This window comes from Sphaeramia orbicularis, chromosome 2 (assembly GCF_902148855.1).
Source record: "Sphaeramia orbicularis chromosome 2, fSphaOr1.1, whole genome shotgun sequence".
NCBI lineage: Eukaryota > Metazoa > Chordata > Actinopteri > Kurtiformes > Apogonidae > Sphaeramia > Sphaeramia orbicularis.
Genome location: NC_043958.1, coordinates 7,340,329 through 7,362,096, shown reverse-complemented (window position 1 = coordinate 7,362,096; position 21,768 = coordinate 7,340,329). Strand labels below are relative to the sequence as shown.

At 36.8% G+C, this 21,768-nt stretch overlaps 1 protein-coding gene across 2 annotated transcripts in view; it reads right to left on the bottom strand.

The window, feature by feature from the left end:
- Positions 1-21,768, bottom strand: part of LOC115430824 (inactive dipeptidyl peptidase 10-like) — a 116,080-nt gene that overhangs the window by 15,373 nt on the left and 78,939 nt on the right. Inside the window, exons 18-27 of one of the 2 annotated variants that reach the window (XM_030151078.1) lie at positions 20,778-20,876; positions 20,465-20,534; positions 20,251-20,379; positions 18,155-18,220; positions 14,252-14,306; positions 14,057-14,156; positions 13,653-13,711; positions 9,802-9,874; positions 9,517-9,590; positions 5,412-5,587 (exon numbers count right to left, since the gene is read on the bottom strand). In XM_030151078.1, coding sequence (XP_030006938.1) covers positions 5,456-5,587; positions 9,517-9,590; positions 9,802-9,874; positions 13,653-13,711; positions 14,057-14,156; positions 14,252-14,306; positions 18,155-18,220; positions 20,251-20,379; positions 20,465-20,534; positions 20,778-20,876 — 857 coding nt within the window. In that variant the 3' untranslated portion in view covers positions 5,412-5,455. Of the gene's footprint in view, positions 1-4,736; positions 5,588-9,516; positions 9,591-9,801; positions 9,875-13,652; positions 13,712-14,056; positions 14,157-14,251; positions 14,307-18,154; positions 18,221-20,250; positions 20,380-20,464; positions 20,535-20,777; positions 20,877-21,768 lie in introns of those variants that run through there. The other variant, XM_030151068.1, reaches the window with a different exon arrangement.

The window sequence follows — 21,768 nt, the reverse complement described above, 5'->3', positions numbered from 1 at the left end:
AAGAAAGTGGGTGTTTATGTAAGACTTTGACGTTAATGGAAACTATAGACAATCTGTGAAGTCACTGTTCTTTGAGTTAAATGTCGTGGTAAATGTTTTGCTGGTAGGAAAAAAAAAAAAATTGGCGAAAGTATGGAACAATTTTGTTTTGCAGGGCTGTGGTAACTTTACAGTTTAAGGTCAGCTGTATCATGTAGGTACTAATACTACTCCAATAAAAGGGTAAGGGCTTACAGTAAGACTCCCAGGAAGGACGGTCTACTTCTTTAATTTCCTTCAGGCAGCGTCCTCCTTCTATTGGCTCCTCTGGATAGTTTGGACATTGAGATCCTAAATGATGGAGGGTCAGAAATTATTTTCAGGTCATCTGGGCTGTCAGAATTAATGAATCCTTTGCCTGACTAATGAATCCTTACAGTTTCAAAAGGGCCATTGGTTTAGTCATCAGTCTAACCTTCATAAAATCATATAAAAAAGTAAAAAAAAAAAAAAAACAGTGCGACTCAAAAATGGCTTGTCCATTGTTGTTTAATAATAAAACAGCCAAAAAATACAATAAGCTTTCTTTTATTCATCCCAAATCTACAATGTTTCCCACCCCACCACAGTAAAATCAGGTGAACACAGTACAAACCCCAGTAGAAACAATAACCATGACTTCACACACTGGTTCTTCAAACGAGACATTGATGTGGCATTGAATGTTCCAAAGAGCAGACGGCGGCAACGCTAGGCTACGAGTAGCGTCATGGCTTTGAAGACGTTTCATCAGCTAAACCAAATTCAAGACGCAGCTCGCGTTAAGAGAAGAGCTCTTTGTCTCATCTTCAGATTAATTAGAAGAATTGCTGTATCCAAGGCTACCACAAGAGCTGACATAGAAACTACACGCTGGCTGAGCGTTTAAGGGAATTATCAGTGATTAGACTGCTTTACCAACACTTGAAGACCAAGGTTGCCATAATTGTTGTTTTCTCTTATTTTTCAGCCTCAAAATAAAGATGAAACTTGACATGTGTTGGTTCCTTTTGCCTAAAAGCTGCAACGGCGTGGAGGACATTCATCACTGTGATTAATGGCTCTTCAGTGTGGCCGACAGTAATTGTCTGAATCACTCTCATACCCATAATCACAGTGAAGAACGCTCTCAGGCTCTGCGCCGCTGCAACACTTAGGGTGCCATTTATTGCAGGGTTTTATGGATAACACTATAACCTGGGAGTATTTCCAATGACTATGCAAAACTGTACAGCAAAAGTCACATTTTAAGCAGCTTGAAAATGCACAAACCTGAATGCAAAGTGAAGAGCAATTGCACTTTTGAAAGTATTTATTCAGAAAAGAAGTGGACCGATTAAAACTGGGAAATAGGTTAAATAGAAATTTATGAGGAAAAAAAGCAATACTATTACAGAATTAAAGGGGAGTTAAGTGATTAGAAACCTGATTTCTCACTAAATCTACACACAAATTCAACTTACAAGGTTGTATATCACCATGTAAAATAGAGGTATGAATTCTGGTAGATGTATGGTGACCAAGTCGAGCATGAGATGAAAGTAAAAATTTCACTTAGTGCCCCTTTAAGTTGAGAAACACTGTTTTTTTCTTATAAAATTATAACTAAATAAAAACATTCCTGTCAAATACATGACATCTCTTTAAATAAATAACCACATGAACAGATAAATATATAAATAAATATCTGGTTTAAGTCTGAAACTCTGTTAATCCCACATAAAGATTTAATGAATCTATAAAATGAGATAAGCGGTCTCTCACAAATATACAAGACTGACATTAAAAACACTCTTTTTGGGTTTTTTTCCTACAATAAACCAACCAAGTGTGCTTTGACCGAGGTTAAAAACCACACACTGAGCTGTCTTTACAAGCAGAAAACACACATTTGACATTTCTTCTTTTTTCCTGAAGTATTTTACAAAGGCTTTATGAACGGAAAGTCGGAAAAATCACATGTATGAGGTCAATGCCAGGTTCTGTCACCTGTTCATTTATGCGTTATCTTCATTTTGGAGGTTGACTGAAATGGCTTTGTGTCCCAGTGGTGGACCAAATCGATGTGATTTGCATCAAAATTTGACAATGGTAATTACTGAGACAAACAGCTTAAAAAGTAATTGGTATAATAGAGTTAAAATACCAATTCAAGCAAAAGCAGAACAGTCTGAAGTGTGCTTTTCATTGCAAGACGACAAACACTTATCACGTTAGAGGCAGCTTAGTCTCTCAAAGCTTTGTGAAATGAGTTGAAAGTCTATGAATTACATTTTTGCTAACATGAGGAGATTTTCAGTGTCTGGATGGAGGCTGGGTTGTTTAATGACAGTTTAACCAGCTCCTTCCTATCTAATCCATGTTAATTTTCACACATTTTTACCATCCATCCTTTTAAAGCTTATAACTAAAGAACCACAAAGCCAAAATGAATCAATTACACCTCATTTGAAAGGTTATAACCATTAGTTTCTAGTTGTAGTATGTGGCTAAAATGCAACCTGAACTACAACAGGTTAAATTTAGCAGAATTAGTTTGAACCCATTTTGAATCCTGCATATAATTAATGAAATAATGGACCAAACAGGTAGGAAGTCCCATTAGCTTCCATCACTATCCGGGTGATTCTTTCCTCAATTATGTTTTTGTGCTCAGGAATACTGAAAAATAAACTTAGAGATTCAATTGCAGAGAATCTAAACTTTCTAACAAAGTATACCATGCCTATATTGGAGAAAGTGTAATGGTGTTAGTTTGGAAAGAGTTTAGCTGACACCAACAACCAAGAGGCTCCCATTACAAAACAGGCCTTCTAAAAGTCTGTGGTAGCTCGATTAGCGTGCCATCCCATCCCGTCTGCTTCATGCTTTCATTGTCTTGGTAAAGGGCATTGCGGTGGCTTCACACTGAATTAAATTAGGCCAGTTTTCTTCACCCCCAGGGACACATTGTTGATTATTTGGGCAGTTATAGCAGATGTGGCCCATCTAGAGGGAGGTTGGCCTGATTCTAATATTAGCCCTGGTTGACCAAATGAGGCTGAATCCTGACAGTGCCCCCCCCCCCCTCACTAAAGCCACTATGAGTATAATTAAAACTCCTCTGATTGTGTGCTCCCTATGGTCATGCACTCAAATTTACTCATTCTGGAAGAGTATTTTCATTGTTTTTTAGTGGTATTTGAGAAGCACTGGGATACAGATCCACTCATTGTCATCATTGGTGCTTTTAGCGTTTTACCATCAGCCAATAAATATGAGAAAGTTGCTGTTTTGTTTGGTAAAAAAGTGGATCCTGAGAGTGTGGAAGAAGGACTTAGTGCCCACATTTGACCTTTGGATGGGGGAACTGGCAAACACGCCACATCTGGAAAGACTAAGGTATTGTAATGATGATAGAGGGAAAGTGTTTGACCAGATATGGGACCCTGTGTTCAAATTTCTTCAACGAGGTGACTGATGTGAGTGACTGATCTTGCTGTTTTCTGCATTACATACACTTTTCTTTCTTTTATTTGATATACAATTACTAATTTGTGGCATATTAATTTATTGTTGTCAGGACCGTGTTTCCGTAAATTCATTGATGTGCAGAGGGGGCTGTTTTATGTTTATGTTGTTGTTTTTTGTAAAAATTAGCAAATATATATTAAAAAAAAAAAAAAAAACTCTGATTGTGATGCCCCTTTGTGGTTCACTGAAGAAATGGAAAGATGAAAGACATTATATTCCATGTATTCAGTCTACACATTGTGGCTCTGAGTTGTTTAAGTCTTACAAATGGTTCAAACAATAATAAAATCACACTACATTTTTATATGCAATGTAAAGATATACAGAAAAATTAATGTCATATCACTATGTTTTGAGGAGACGACGCCGACAGATTTGCTTAATAAATGTCACTACCCAACACGAACCAGAAACCTGATTTGTGCAACAAATGGGAAAACATGGTAACTTAAATATTATTTTTACCAGAGAAAAATAAAATACTGTTATCTTTGGCTGACTAGTTATGAAATAGAAGACTGTAACTTTATTTTTCTTCATCCATCAGGCTGTGGCGATCTATACTTGAATAATGTTGAATCAGCTAGCGTTAGCTGAAAACCAACTGCAGCTTAATGTTATTAAATAAAAATTAATGTTAGCTAGAAGGTTTGCGAGATCATTAGGAGACACTAAAGGGAAATAACAAGCTGAAGTTTTTGTTAAAAAATCTAAACCTTCTAGCTTCCCCAAGTTGTTATTCAATACAGAAAATTGGTCTTGCCATATATAAAAAACTCTTTACACTATTTATTTATTTAAAACAATTTTAGTCTATCGTAAAACCAAAGATAATTTAACTCCACAAATGGCTGTTAATTAGTCTTAAAAACTAGTGACAAGAGGTGGCAGCAATTTTGATTTACCTCTTTTTAATAAGAGATTGATTTTGATTTGTTTTTCACTTATACTCAAATATTGTTAAATTAGCTAACGTTAGCTCATCCGCTGCAGCTTGCCAGTTGAAAAAACTACATTAAAAAACTGAAAGATTCTGTGGGTTTATGTATGCAAAGTTTGCATCCATTTTGTGCTGTCGTTAGCCTAGTTAATAATAGGTAAGTCCATTAGTGGAAATAATTACTGTGTGGGTTGCCTCTATCCATGACAACAGCTGCAATACATTCATTTCTACATCCTTCCATTCATTTCTACATCCTTATAGTCAGAAAAAGTCTCAACTCAACAGACAACCCACTTGAAGGTTAAACAGTAGCTTCTTCTTTTAATAAGTTAGAATGTAACTCCATTTAACCCATTCTAGGATGAACTCATGATCCAAGCTAGTACCTTGGTCAAGGCCACTGGCAGGAGACTCAACCTAGCATACAATTTTTTGACAGTAGGGCAAACTGCTATCAAGTTGCTATCACCGTGATGCTCAATTAGCTCCATATATCAAACACTGTTTACAAAAACAAGAAAAAAATTGTGTTTATATGTTGAGAAAAACCTACATTTTATACGTCATAACTCAAAACCATAAAAGATACCATTACTTGATATTAACACTATGAAACTGCTGTAAACTATGGTTGAAATACTGGCCATAGGAGGTTAGCCACATTTTTGCACATAGGTAGAACAAAGTAGGTTTCCAGTACACATCAGGTAGTGACAGTACAATCTCTGACTGTTTACAACTGCAGGTTTTCTTCTCACAGCCTCCTAAAAGAATACTACAACATGATATCAGACAAAAAGCTGACTTTCTACTGACAGGATGAGCGATAGAAACTAGTCTGATATGTTAATAAGAAGCCATCAAACATTGTGCTACAGGTATAAAACACAAACACACACTCCGATTCAGTCTACCAGGGCCACATATACTCATGAACACACACACTGTCTGTCTGTTGTCCAGTTACAACCACACACTCTCTCACTCGTCGTCCTGTTGTCGGCCGAGTAGCGATGACGTGTCAAGAAGACATCCTCTGAAATAGCCAATTAGGGAGTGAGTCAGCTGAATCCGGCTGCGTCTTGACAGGAAGTGTCCCTCGTCTGGAAAGATCTACCCAACGTCGAAGAAGAAGAAAAAAAAAAAAAAACCCACACAAGGTCAAACAAACTCAACATAAGGGCACAAAATCCACCGCTTCTTGCACAGCCAGGACAACCAAAATAAAAACTTGTGGAAAACCTTGTATGCAGGAATTTAAAGTTGTATTTTTGTTGGAATTTTTCAGCCACTTTCATTCGGTGATCATGTGTTTTTGAGTGTTGATTCAAAGGCTTGTGAATAATGTTTTTTTTAAGCCCAAACTCAATAGAACTGAGGTTAAATTTCAGAGGAAAAAAGCAAAAACATTAAAAACAAATTCAGCCTTTTCCAAGTTGCATTTGAAACTCTCTGTAAACACTTGGAGCTCATTCATGTTTCACTGATCAATGATCTATAAGTGTAGAAGTGTTTTGGTTTTTTTCCCCAAAAACACATGTATAGAAAAAAAAAAAAACATTCATAATATATACAGTGCTGTCCAAAAGTCTTAGTCCACCATTAGACTCGTTTTAGGAAGTTATCATAACTACACGTGTCAGTCAGTCTGTCAGTGTCTGTAGTCGCTTTTCCATTGACCCTCAAATTGTGCAAATATAACTTGCGCATAAAAATTTACCAAATGGAAAAACGACAATTTCGCCGAAAGTCTCATTTTTCGATTAAAAGTTTTTGCCCTGGCAAGAGGTGGTTCTTCGGGCGTAGCGCAAATGGTATATCACGTAAAACTGCAATGGAAAGACCTTTTTTTGCAACTAGAGTCAGGTGAATTAAAAAAAGACGGATGTTGACGTACGTTACAACAAGCAAAGAAGAAGAAGACACATGTCGCGGTATGTGTGGACACACCAGGAAACCTGATCATTTTTTAATTTAGTACAAGATAGAAGGGTAATATATAGTAATAATGAATATATCTGTAAATCAACACCATATTTACGTTCATCGCCATGTTTATGGAGTGACTTCTCGTGTCATCTCGCGATAATGAATAAACAAATCATCGCATTTGTGATTTAATGGAAAAACCAACATTACGCACTTCTGTTTTTTCGACATTCGGTAAATATCAGTAAAGTTTTGCGCAGATGTCAAATGGAAAAACGACTTGTGTCAAGATACAACTAGACCAGGGGGATTCAAATCCAGTCCTCATGGGCCGGCATCCTGCATGTTTTAGACATTTCCCTCTTCCAGCACACCTGGTTCAATTAATGATCAGTTCATTATCAAGCTCTGCAGAAGCCTGATAATGATGTAATGGTTGTCAGGTGTGTTGGAAGAAGAAAATATCTAAAACATGCTGGATACCGGCCCTCGAGGACCACATTTGAATACCCCTGAACTAGAGAATACAAGAAATATGTATTAAACATATATAGAAAATATGTAAAAACACAGCCTCTACAGACCAAGACTCAGGTATTTACTGTGTGCTTTTTTAGTATTCTAATTTTGTGTTAATTTAACTAACACATTTGGGTATTTTTTAATATAAATACAGTTGTTGTGTGTTGGATGCCATTATCCTGGATTTTCATGCTACTTATTACTGTGTGAATGAATATTTATGCTATTTACGACACTGTAAAACCAAACTATAGATGCCTAAGACTTCTGCACAGCACTGCAAATTTTAATACTACAAACACCATTCAAGAGACAGAAAAATTTCCAAATATACCCAATATATGGAAGCATTGTATGGTTTTGTGTGGCTGCAAAACCATGGAGTTTTGGTTTCAACTCAATATAAACATTATCAAGCTCTGATGACAAGAGGGAACAAGATGACACAGAAGAAATAAAACACTGTCAGATGTAGAGCACCGTGAGGGGTTGATATTCGAGGCACCGTATGGTACTTATTTGGGTCAGGGGGTTTGGGTTAGGGGTTGATTTAATCCCATGTTTCACACTCAGATGCAGCATATTGTGGTGCAGTCAGGTAAATACTCAAGTAAATGTAGGTTTATTTGTATCCTTAAAGCTTTCCACTTGTTTTTAATTACATTTGGACATATTTTGATTCCAAACTTTCTTCCCTGTGAAAGCTGAGCAGGGAATCCACTCAGGATCTCAAACCACTCTCCATTAATTATCATCTTACAAAACTAATCCACTTATTTTTGGCTGCAAAGGTAATCGGTGTTTCCATAAAATGAGAGATAAATATATATTAAAAAAAGGAAATGAAAATATGATATTTCCATACCATGTCTACACTGAATGAACTAGACTGTGGAACATCATCAAAAGGTGGCGCTATAGTGTATGGTACATGTGGTTCTAATAAACACAGACTAACAAATAGAGTGTTCTGTTGTGGTTTTCCAAATAAGTTGTTCAGTTCTTCCTTTTGAGACTACACTAGCTGAAAAATTGTGTTTCATCATTTATTCTTTTTCATAAAATGAGAGAAAAAATTCTGAAGCAAGTTTTTGGTGAAATATTCATTAAAACATTTTACTTTTACCCTCTAAAAAGTCTCTCTCTTGTTTCATCTTTACAGTTTTCCAGATCAAATGCATTAATATCTGTCATTTCAGGCTTTAAATAATAGCTCTGAGACAGCTTCAGGTCAAAGTATCAGTTTATTTAGTACACTTTATTTTTTCTAACGACAGCTTGACTTGTGTGGGTAATAGGTCCCACTAATAAGAATTAAGTTGAGGAAATTTATCATGTCATCAAGTCAAGAAGTTAGTGATGAGCATTAGCTGACCTCTGACCCCTTGGACTCATAACTTGTCTCATATGTCCAAATATGGTCACGTCTGTCTCAAAAAGTTAACATACTGACAGCATTCAAATCACAAACTATTGGCTTCAAAACAACTGTTCAGAAACCATTACTCTGCCAATTATTTATAGTCTATGTCCATATATTGACTGATAAATACATTCATTGTACTTAATTATATATTTTCCTAATCTTAGCATATTGCCTTAAAGTTTAATACTCTAAAATTTAATAAGACACAACCAGTGAATATTGTAAATTGAGTTGGTGACTCCATCAGTGGAAAACAAAATATGTCTATAATTTCAACAATAATAACAATATCACAATAATTTCAAAAATTGTTGACCAGAACAATTTTGCCACTTGGAATTTATGTCAGTTAACAACATTTAATTATTTTGAGTAAATAAAGTGTTCATTATGGATTATGGCCGAAACAAAACATAAGTGAAGTTACTATTTAAATAGTATTAAACGCAGTGTCTGAGAGAGAGTTGTATCATCAACATACAGAATGTGCAGAATAGAGTAAATAGAAACAGAATAGAGTCAAATTAAAACTTGTATCGTAACATATGTGCAGAATAGAGTAAACAGAAACAGAAAAGAGTCAAATTAAAAGTTGTTTCATAATTTATGTGCAAAACAGAGTAAAATTCTGCACATAGGAGTCTGGTTTAGAAAGGAAGAAAGATTTTCTACCTTCTAGCGAGAGAAAAAAAAACTCCCCTCATTTCTTACAGTCCTTAAAAAATCATTTTTTTCCAGTCCACTTAGGGATGTAGAGTTTTTGTAAGTATGTGGCACAGGGCAAAGCAGAGTTAAAGTCAATGCTTCCACTCTTCAGTGGGTGGAAAGTGTAGAAATAAAACATCAGCACAGAAATGGAGACATTAAACTGTGTGCTTTTAAATGTGAACTTTTCTGGCTGATACAATGGATTCCTTAGCCGCTGAAGGCTTCAACGAGGGTTTGTGATTTACTGTAATACCCTGTGTCATGGTGGGTTTTTAAAGCTCTTATAATTTTATTTTATAGCAGGATAAACAGACTAGAAAACCATAAATAGCCTGTGTATCTGACAGCTTATTATTTCCAAAGTTTGTGTGTGTTATGTACATTTTCCCCTCCTTGGTCATCACTCATCATTCAGACAGTCATCCATCATTCTCTAAAGATGAGTGGCAGCACTTACCTGCATAGTGTAGTTGGCTCCGATTTTAATTAAGTGCTTGATGAGCTCTGCTGAGTGCTGAAAGTGAACATTTGCTGCGGAGAAAAACAAGACATGCAAATACGTGTCGTCAGGGTTAATTCGACTGCTGGATAAAAGCTCCGGCTGTCACTGAGGTCAAGTTGGAGAGGACCATTCTGAAGGACACAACCAGTGGCTGAAAAAGCCCCATGTCTACCTTTAATAACACACATTACAGGTTACTACGGGAATTACAGATAATGAAAACATTCCCACTATGCGTACCATCAGCGGTGCCGTGGGCCAGGAATAGAGTTCCACTGGGCAGACCTTTGAGACTGGGCAGGACCTTGGATGTCTGGAGACAAGGATGGAGACAGAGACACATTATTCAAACTATGTAGATATGTAGATCATTTGGATACTTGGACACTGTGCAGAAAATACCAAATGCAAAAGTTAATCCAGGTTTGACTTTCCCTTTCTGGCAGACAGTCTGTGAACAAACTGTTTGGATCCCCCCAAAGGGCTGAAAACTCCACAGAAATGACTCAACATGTAAAAGTTAGCAGCGGATTTTCAGAACGCTACAATAGTATTTTGTGTCCATACATGTTGTTTTGGGGGATAAATGATGTGTTCTTTTAGCGTCACTGGACAACAATTCCATATTAACCTTTCAATGTATGATAATTCAGGTGATCTGAGAGGATGTAAGACAACAGGCATCTACCTTTGTCTCTGGAAAACCTACCCAATGATGTAGATTTTAACCAATCACAGCTGTTTTCACTGACAGCTGTAGTGACAAATCACTGATCTGGATCCTATCTTGACATGGAAGCTTAGAAAAGAGGCTTCACTGGAACACAACGGAACAAACGTCATGTTCATCTATTTTTATTTAGTCTTTGTAGAATAAGCCATAGGACTTACTAAGAAAATGAATCCATCCATCCATCCATCCATCTGGTGCCTATCCTGGGTGAAGGCGTTGTCATGCTACTAGTTGTAGTATTTATAGTGCTTATAGTTGTAGTTATTGTAGTTATTACCTCTGCCAAGGAGGTTATGTTTTTGTCGGCACTGGTTTGTTTGTCTGTTTGTTTGTGTGCAAGATAACTCAAAAAGTTATGGACGGATTTGGATGAAAATTTCAGGAAATGTTGATACTGGCACAAGGAACAAATGATTAAATTTTGGTGGTGGGGGGGCCACGGGGGCCCTCTGATCTGCCTTGGCAGAGGTCTGCACTCTCCGAGTGCTTCTAGTTTGTAATGTAGTTATTTATAATGGACTATATAATTAGCTTTAGCCAAGTTCTTACATTCTACTTATGTGACAAGTTGCTGTTTAATCATAGTTCCATTTTTAAATATTGTCTGTCAACATGAACTTATTCAATTATTTAATTTGATTTCATTCTGCTGATTTTTAAAGCATTTATAGCTTGAAAATTCTACAAATATGAGATTTTCATACTTTTTCCATTCCTACCTCTTTATTTATGAACACCGGTTGGAATTAAAATGCATGTGGAAATGCTCATAAATGCAGAGGAAATAAATACATTCAGATTGTGTTTAGATTTATTGCTCAGGGATGTGTGTTCTGGAGCTGTAGAGGATATCTCTCCAACTCATCAGTCAAATTTTTCCCCGCTGGGGATTCCAAAGGGGAGATTTTCCTGCGCCCATCAACACCTGGACAGCGCGCCGTCCATAACCCATCTCTTTTCGGTCCCAGAGGATGGGATGATGTCCTGCTGATTATTGTCTGATCAGATGGTGCCATATTTCCCATCTCTGGATGTCATTTAAAGCAGAGCCCCCCCCCACTTCCTCCTGCTGGGAGAGCCACAGAAATAGCGTACTCTGGCCCACTTACACACAACCCACTTAGGAGGAAAAACACACTTTGACTGCAACCTTCACTTGGAGGACAACTGAGTCATTTTTTTAGCCTGGACCCCTGGCATTTTCCTATTTTTTTATATTTGTGTGTTTTCTTCACCGTTGTTAAGGACAAGATTTGGAGTGTTGCCTGAAATGCTGTTGGCTATGTTTTCTTCTTTAACAAAAGAGGGCTGCTGTTTTTGTGGACCAAAGAAGTAGGCGGTTTCATTTAGACAATGTGGGACCTAAACCTTCCTAAAAAACCACAGAAGATTTCAGTCAACAAATCCTTGTAGAAAAAGCCAGTTTTTCTGTCTGGGACTAAATGTTGGATTTTAATTTGTAAGTTTCAACAACCTTTAGAAAACTTTAGAAAAGTTGAATTTTAAACCCTGAAAATATCTTGAAGTTCAGTTAATTTTCATCGACTGTTTAAATTTTGTTTTTCACAACAGTGCACAAATCCATCCAAACTCAAAATAATCAATATTTCACCATGGAATCAGAAACATAACACTCAAAATCAGATGGGATGGGCACTGAATTAGTCTGCAAGTACTGGTACTGGTGTGTTTTCCACTGCACTTATTAGAAACACGATAAATGCAGACACTGGTTTAATAAAGCATTTCCATACAGTGGTCTTTTTGAGAACAGAGCAATAAAGAATAAAATATGACACCACACAGAATGTTAGTTTTGAACACTAGAGAGCTACACTACACCCTTAATATTAAAACCTGTTGATAACTGCAATTATCATCTATAAATTATAAAATCTGACCAAATGTGTAGGACAGAAACAGATTAATGAATGTATTTACAATATCCAGGACGCATGTCAACTCATGTGTTATTGTTAAGTGCAATACTGTCTATAGAAATGTCTGGCTTTTTCTGTTAGAATATTTTTCAATCTTTCTTTTTTCTTAATTTCCTAAGTAATTTATTAGCATTTATTACAATATTATCCTCTGTATTGTGCATTTTTCACTGTAAATCATGTCAATCAATCAATCAAATTTTATTTATATAGCGCCAAACCATAACAAAAGTTATCTCATGACACTTTACATATTCTCCCGAGACCCGGCAATGCATTTTTGTCCTCTGTAGGTGACAAAAGTTTGACAGTTTTGCTTAAAAATGCTGTCCATTGCAAAGGACATTCCATACAAACATACATACATACATACATACATACATAAATAAGAATTACTTAAAAAATGCATCTGAAAAAACAGTAGCTTTATGCAGTTTCTAATCAAGATAATTGTTTAATGTGAAAAAAAAAAAAAAAAAAAAGTAAAAAATTGTCATTATCCTGGGTCTCAGGAGGATATAGAGCTGGTCAAAACCAGACTCTCAAGCCAATTTACAGAAACCCAGCAGAATCCTCACGGAGCAAACACTTGTGACTGGTGACAGTGGCGAGAAAAAACTGCCATTTAACAGGCAGAAACCTGGAGCAGACCCAGACTCCTGAAGGATGGTTTGACCAGTTGGGGTTAAAGAGAGAGGGTAAAGGAAAAGAAAAAGAGTGAGAGAGAAAGAGAAAGAGAGACTGGGGGAAAGGGGGATTGTATTTTCCTATATTTTATTTAGATGTTCATAAAAAGTCAGAGTAAATTCAATGCTATGATATTAAAACAGAAGAAAAAGTGACTTTTTCAGCAAAGATATCATTAACTGAACATAAACCAAGTGTGTCCATCCACTATCATTTATCAAACTCCATGGGTTTTACTGGTGAAACAAAGTTGTAGAAGATGACAGTGTTTCCACGTTCACTACAAAGCTTTTTAACATCCAAATGGGTCATATCTGATGACTGTGAAAAAATGGCAAACTGCAATTTACACTAATTATTTACATGTATTGACAGGATTAATGGGTCAACTGGTACTAAATATTTTATATCAGTAGATGCCGTTGGTTGCCTGTGGATATTTGGGTCTTTATGGGTTAAAGTGGTGACCATGACTTTTTCAGTTCATTAAGCATTCTGCTAATTTAATTCTACCGCTCTGTTGGATGCCTTCATCTGAAAAATAAGAGGGTTATGAGGCCACTAACCCATGAAACCCTACCTCTATGCAGGACAGTTAAACATGAGAAGAAAGAAGCCCAAATCATGCATATAGACATACAGGTACAGTATGTAAACGTCAAATACTGAGAGTAAATGTGAATGTCTTGGTTTTGCTGATGTTCATAAAAGTACTAGTAAAATCATCTTACTTGGTATCTGCTCTCCTCAGTTGAAGGTGGACCCAAGTATCTCTCGGAGAACGCAGAGGCTGGGAGGAAAAACACAGCAGAACATCGAGGTTATGTTATTTTAAAGAAAGTAGAGCCTTCTGGTGCAAAGGAACCAGAGGATTTACTGGAATTTTCCAACTCTAATCACATACAGCGGCTCTAATACAAGGCAGGCGCCTACAGAAATGAGAATTCAATAAGCCTCAATTCCCGACAGTGGAACCTAAGGATAATTAAAGTCATATTACACAGACAATACATAGAAAAGAGATCATGTAGTATAAAGAGGCTGTGAGTTAGGAGACAGAACAGTCAGTGCAGCAGCAGCAGAAGTAATAAAGATTTCCATGTCCCTGCAGAACTGTGGATGGAGATATGCTCACCGTACATGCTCCAGTCGGTAACGGGAGCCTGAGCTGCAGCACATCTGACCAGCTTCTCCATGGACTTCAGCATCGTGAGCGTGATGTAGCCGCCATAGTCCTATTGGAGGGAGGAGGCGAAAACCCAACATGTTGTAAAACTTGATTCGGAGAGTCTCACGTACGGTAAATGGGGAGGGTTTTGGCTAAATGTACCTCTCCGAACACTCCAACACGAGTGTGATCGATGTACGGTAGCTTCATCAGGTACCTGCATAACAAGGAGAAAACAGAAACAGAAAAGGCTTAGATTTTGCTGCTCATTATTGTACTCATTCGACTCTGAAGCTCTGATCAAAAGCAGAGCAGATGGAGTCCAATTCCCAGATTCCCAACATGAAGGTCAAAAGGTCATATTTACTCCTTCGTGATTAAAGCTTATTAAAGCTGCTCTGCTTCTTCACACCAAGGTTATAATCATTAACAGAATGTAACTTGACATTTCTGTCATCTATATCATATTCATGTATATTTATGCTAATGTACACAACATACAGATTAGTATATGCAATAATGGGGAAAAAAAAGTGTTTTTGTGTTTTTTCACAGTTTTAAATATTATCATGAAATATTGGTGGAAAAATCTTTTTTGTGTTTCACAAGGTGTGTCTGTGTCAGATAGACATAAACAAATGTTTGTTTTATTTTGTTTTTTGGTAAAGAGAAAAAAAAAACTCATCTAAATTCTACAGTTTCAACATGTCACGTCCTGGATACATTTCATTATTTTACTGAAACATCCAGTTTTGACCTCGGTGGAACTGAGCATGTGCAGAAGAGAGCACGTGAGTTTGGTGAATGGAACAATACTCAGCACAGCTGAATGACTTAAGAGTGATTCTTAACCCATAACGACCCAAACAGCCGCTGACGACAATCCATGTAAATAATTGGTCTAAAATACAGTTTATCATCTTTTCATGGTCATCAGATATGACCCATTTGGACGTTCAGAGGCTCGGTACTTACCATGGAGACACCATCATCTTCTACAACCTTGATTCACCTGTAAAAACCCATGGAGTTGGATCAAGGCAGTGGATGGACACACTTGGTATATGTTAATTTAATGATATATTTTGCTGAAAAAGTCACTTTTACTTCAGTTTTCTCTGTTTCTGACATAATAACCCTCAACTTTAATCTGAGCTTTTATGAACATCTGCATGATTGGTGAATTAAATAGAGGAAAATACCTGACTTTGATTGTAAAAACATACAATATAGAGGTTAGTATTATGATAAATGGTGAAAAATCACTTAAGAAAAGTTAAATATAGATTAAAAAAAAAAAAAAAAAAAAAAAAAAAAAAATATATATATATATATATATATATATATATATATGAACTGGGTCTTTATGAGTTAATGTAGTATATCACAAATGCATGGGGTAAGAAAACACATTTGTCCACCACTGTATGTAACAGACTGGATCAGTCATTATTTTAGTATCTTCAAACCTGAGACTTTCAGAAACACTGCTGAGTCCTTTAGTTCATCAGCTGAAGCATTATAATTATAATGTGAACAGACAGAAGTGGAGCCTGTTAGAAACAATAGCATAGGCAACTCACATCCAATACATGGTTGGGACTACACATCCTTCTCTGATTTATGACCCTTTCTGGAAGAAGACATCACCCAGGACTACCTACCTGACTCCTGACAGCAAGTGTGTATAAATTCTTTTTATCATGCCACTACCACTGACCACATTCATACTTGTTATTCAAGCAATTTGTAACAGTTCCTGTGTGTTTGAGGTAGTAGTGGGTCATGTATTTCACAGCTAAGTTTTCAGTGGTGTTTTACCTTTTAACCCGTAAAGACCCAGTGTGACGTTTGTAGTAGTTCCCAAATGATTTTTTTCTCTCTATTTAACCTTTCTTAAGTGATTTATTACCATTTATTGCAATATCTTCTGTATTTTGCAAATTTTCAGTGAAAATGAAGTATTTTCTTATATTTAATTTACTGATCATGTAGATGTTCATAAAAGCTCAGATTAAAGTTGAAGGTTATTATATCAGAAACAGAGAAAACTGAAGAAAAACTGACTTTTTCAGTAAATATATCAATAACTGAAAATAAAACAGGTGTCTCCATTCACTGTCATTGATCCAACTGAATGGATTTTACTGGTGAAACAATGTTGTAGAAGATGACAGTGTTTCCACGTTCACTACGGATCCTCTGAACGTCCAAATGGGTCATATCTGATGACCATGAAAAGATGACAAATTGCATTTTACACCAATTATTTATGTGGATTGATAGGATTAGTAGATCAACAGCGATTAAACAGTTTAGATCAGTCGATGCTTTCGGTCGACGGCTTTGCATCACAGACAGGTATCTTTCATTGCAAGAATTTAGACCGTTGTTAAATCAGAAACCAATGAACACAACTCAGCACTACTCACAACTTTCACTACAGCCACAGCTGCACCAAATACATCATCTCAATAATCATCGATATTTACTGAATAAAATGAAATACCAAAACAAATATTCATAAAATACACTAATACTCATCAAAACTATTGCTTATTTTTTAGAATGAATCCAAATGCATTTCTTCTCCTCTGCTGGCCATTGTGAGTTGAAAACAGCTATTCCATCTAAACCAGTATATCTAATCTTATTCAAGTCTCTACAGATGTGGTTTGCTAGCGGAACTCTGGGACCGTCCAATACTACATCGCCCCTGTGTGGCTAAAATCAAATCTGATTAGTTAAAACAACACGTTATTTATGTTTATGCTCCAGAGGCTGCACTGTTGATTCTGAGCCTCAGGGTAGATTTATTTTACCCGGCAACATATGATGGTGAAATACAATTGGACAAACACTCTAACGTAGACATAGACAACGTAGACAAAATAAACAGAATAGACTACTGTGAATAATTTAACGCATCTTCATGAAAAAAATATCAAAATATTGGTGTAAATGTAGGTCCGTGAGTCTGATTCTTTAGGACAGCAGAGAGAGCCTTACTGACCCTGGCAGACTACTACTGGTTTGAGGTATGTCAGAATGTAGATTCTTTCTTACTCTTCCCTTGTGTAGATGTAGTTTTCATTTTAAAATAAATATGCACAAGTAGAAATGTAGCCTTAGATAAGACCAGATGTTTTTTTGTTTTCCTGAAGGCTGAAAAATCCCACAAATGCAAGACTTCATTCAAAAAGTTGAGCTTACCTCAACAATGTATATCTATATTTTATGTTCTGCTGGTGTTGTGTCCATATTTTTTGGTGTATTGACCATCTTTTAGTCTTTTACAGATGGTTGTTCATCTGCATCGGCCTGTACAAATTAGTTGCCATATTAAAATTGTGAAAAACAGTTGGGGAATTTAAAACGAATGGCATATTTTATAACCATTATTTCTACAATTACATGTCAGTACTGTGTATCTGCATAACTACACTTTTATTCGACTCATACTACAGTGGTAGAATAGAACAGAGGAATGGATCAGATAATATTGATAATCTCAATTATTTGGGGGATAATTTGTATTTCAATATCATATCAGCCTGTCTGTCACATCTGTCATGTTCATGGCAATAGCTTTTCTGACACTGTTTAGTCTCACCACACAACACTGAGGCTGATAAAAACTAAAGGAAAAAAAAAGTGTTTTCGAAAACTAATTCAAGCTCAATTAAAATTAGGAAGAAGTCATAATGACCTTGCTTTTCACAGATACTAGTTTGCTCTGCTGTAGCTTTTAGTACATGCTGTTCTGCAAACTCAATTTACAGGCAACATTCACTAAAATGTTTTCAAGGGTCCAACACTCCCTTGTTAAAGGGATTCTTCAGGCCTTCAATGATGGATCAGAAGGATTCTGAGACTTTTCAGTAGGATTCTTTTCAATCTCTTTTCCAATATAATAGTTGAAGAAAAACTGCTGGTTAGTGGTTCACACTACAAGACCTTGATTTCCACTCAAGCTTTTCATTCTCTGAGCCTTTTCAGAGGGAATTTAGCTCTTGCTGGACCCATTGTGGATAAAAATAATGTGCAGATTCGTGTGTTACGTACTCCAGAGCTGCTATCTGGTCCTCGGCGTCCACTGTGCCCAGCCTCTGGTGGATCTGCTTCAAAACCCTGTGGAGAAGAAGTCGACAGAAGTCACTTTAATTAATGTGTATTAGCAAAGACTCTTCTATTATATATAATAATATTGACGCATATCAGCTAGCTGGTGTAGCATTAAACTGAGCTTCCTCTTATTTAACTATCATGGAGTTTATAGTGTCAATTGATGGCAGACGATATAAAAGAACTGGGCATAATCATGAGGACTAGTTGGTTTGTGGATTGAAGATTTGTTTCCATGAATTTACTACTTTGTCAAAATTGTTAGCTTCATATCAAATAGATGACCTGTGTAATTATCTTTAACACTTTACAGATAGACTATAGACTACCATAGACTATAACAAATATGAAAGCACTTAGTATTATCTAAGACAAACACAATGATCACTGCATTTGATACTTTAAGGTGTTGCCACAAGCAGGATCCATTTATAGCAGCTCTACACATTGTTGTGAAGCTGACAACTCTCGTCTCTCACCAATAAATTCAGAGTTCAAGGGGACATAAGGTGAAAAATAAGGTCGTTGTGTATTTTTTCCTTTATCAAAGAGGTCTAGGTGCTCTAAAAATGATATCAAAACATAAAAAACCCTCACGCAATGGACAAATACTGTACATGATGCCCTTTTCAGATATCCAGACCTTGAAGACTAGGCCTTTGCAAACAGTGAAAGTAATTTAACAGCATCAAGTCATTTCAGCTACTTGATAAAAGCTCACACAATCTCTACTCTTGTGACTTAAAAATTAAAAGGATCTTCATGGGAAACCTGAAATAATAAAAACTCAAAACCTCTGCATAGGAATAAGTATATTGTAGGTGTTGCCTTGGATGTAAACAACAGAGACTGTTGTTAGCTTAATACTGGACTTAGCTTAGGTCAATAAACAATCAGCTCCCGGTAAGAAACAGACTAAACACAAACTCCATGTATGTCCTCAAACACATGGAAACCATCCACAGTTAAATTACAGTTAAAACCCTTAAGGTCACCAAAAAACACAAATTTACTTCTGCGGTAAATATGGGATTTGAAGTATGGTGACAAAATTTTGGAGCCAGTCTTAAGTTCAAGACATTACGTGTTTTGGTAGCCCTGCATAGACTTAAATTTCAGCTTTTGAGCTTCCCACTTGCTCGATGTCAATTCAGCCAACTGTGTCTCTTTGACCTGTGGAGTGCCTCAGGGGTCACTTCTTGGACCGCATCCATTTTCAAAGTAAATGCTTCCTTTAGGCTACTAAATCTAAATCTTTGGTTGTTTTTTATCATGGCTACATCATTGTAATAGTGTATACCAATCCATCATTCAAAGTACAGTTCACTGACTTTAAACACTATGTCATTGTTTGTGCATCCAAGTGTAAAAAGCAAGACAAGACCTCCAAAAGTAGTTAAACTGGGGTGTACACTTTCCCACTGCAAACAACACTGTTTTATCACCACAGAAAAGCAGTACATCCCTGCAGCCATCCCTAAAACAGCTGCAACTATGTGCAAAGAATAAACATTGTGTCAAGAAAATAGCCCCCTCACTTTATATTTTTCAGTATGACCAGAATTCCCACCTCACCACTGGCTACCTGGACCTCCATTCTTGTAATAATGTAAGACACATTTTAGTACCATGTTTGACTGTGACATGGCATTATGTTCTATTTATCCGTCATGCTCGAGGACCTCGCAGAGTTAATTACTGTACACAACTGTCCAACAGTGATGCTGTAAAATTTTCAATTAAGTCACAGTAAAACTGAAGTTATCTTTCTGCTGTGCTTTGTCTTTTGCAGCTGTTTTGTTTTTGCTGTTGTAACTAAACTAAAAATGCTAATATGAAACTTTAATTATTTAACTCAGGATGAACTGGAAGCTTTTCCAGGTCGTACCCTGCCTTTGCCTGATGGTAGCTGGGATAGGTTCCAGCCTTTCAGTGGCCTTCCAGAGGACTAAACAGTTCCAGAAAATAAATGCATGAATAAATGATTGACTATTCACCGAGTTAAATGTGAAAATTAACAACATATGCAAATGTACCTTTGACCTCTGAATCCTGATCCCCTTCCATCCAGCCTTGCAACGATGACCTGCTCTGATCCCACCAGAACATAATCCCAGTCCAACCTGAACTCGTCTGTGACTGTCTGATCCCCTGGAGACGTACCGCTGTCCGGAAAGGCCCACGTGAGACCATTAGAAAATGTGCTTTTGAGAGTTTATAAAGAGCTGAATGTGAGGTGTTAAAGCTTACACAATAAGGAGAAGGCCATAGAGGTAGGACTCAGAGAAGTCAGGAGGATAGATGAGTTTCAGAGGCAGCTCTGTGAGGAAACAGACAGAAACATTAGCTGAAGTGGAGCGGAGAGGTGACCCAGAGAGGAGAGATCGAGAAAAAAAAAGAATAAGAGTCTGGGAAGGCAGCCAAGCAGACGGAGCTCAGACAGACAAACACACACTCGCATGTCATTCACCCCTTTCCTCTAAACTGCAGCTCAATTATCTCATACCGATGTGTCATGTATACAAATCAAAACACACAGCTGGGAAGTGGACAGCATTTGTACCAAAGTTGTCATTAGTGATCATCTGGGTCTTAGTGTGAACTGTCTGTTTAGTCTCCAACGCCGACCGCAGAGGGAGGTTGTTCTCCAACACGAAATATGCTGTGAAAAGGGGAAAACGGAGTTAGAATGCGATGGCATCGAACAGGGAAAGACACACATTCAACTTGGAACCCTAGTTTTAAGCCTTTAATACTTTCAAGTTCAACATGAGTAGAACTTTGGATGAAATACTGATCTCTCATCACCTATGTAGCGGGTAGTTTAGGGATTCAGAACATTAAAACTGGATAAATTAAGTGAATGCAGCCACTGCCACGTCCTCTGGTTTGTCAAGTGCCTTGAGTCTGGCAATCAGTAAGTGCCATCTTGGCTTTCTGGAACCAAAGTGACCAAATTTGGACAACGGAATGGAGCTGGAGAAGAGTGAAGGGTGAAACTTGTTAATGCTAATACTAACACTAACTTACTAAAACGAATGGCCACACTCCCACTGAGCAATTTCACTTGGTAGTTTTTTTTTTTGTTGTTTTTTTTTTTGCTAAAATATACAAATATACACAGTTGGCTCTATTAACAATATTGCATTTTGACATGATCTATAAACAACACTCCTGGCCTTCTTAGCTAGACAGCTGACAGAGCATAATGCAATACTGAACTAATGATTCTTAAAATGCTAATAGGGTGGTTTTATGCTTAAGTAACAGTAAACTAAACTAATAGGCCTACCAACACTATCAGTAACTTACTGGAACTGGGAAAAATTACAATAAATGATGGCAAATAATTACAGGTAGGTGGTAAATGTTAACATATGCAGTTATGTAAGATAACAGTACCAGCAATTTCACATTCTGTATGACAACAACTAGCAGGCTAACTGACAGACCTGCACAAGTTTTCAGTCCAAAATGGCAATATGTTCAAATTAATTCGATTAACTGAGGTTTTGCTTTCTGAAAATTCTGAAAAATGCCTAAATTGCGAAATA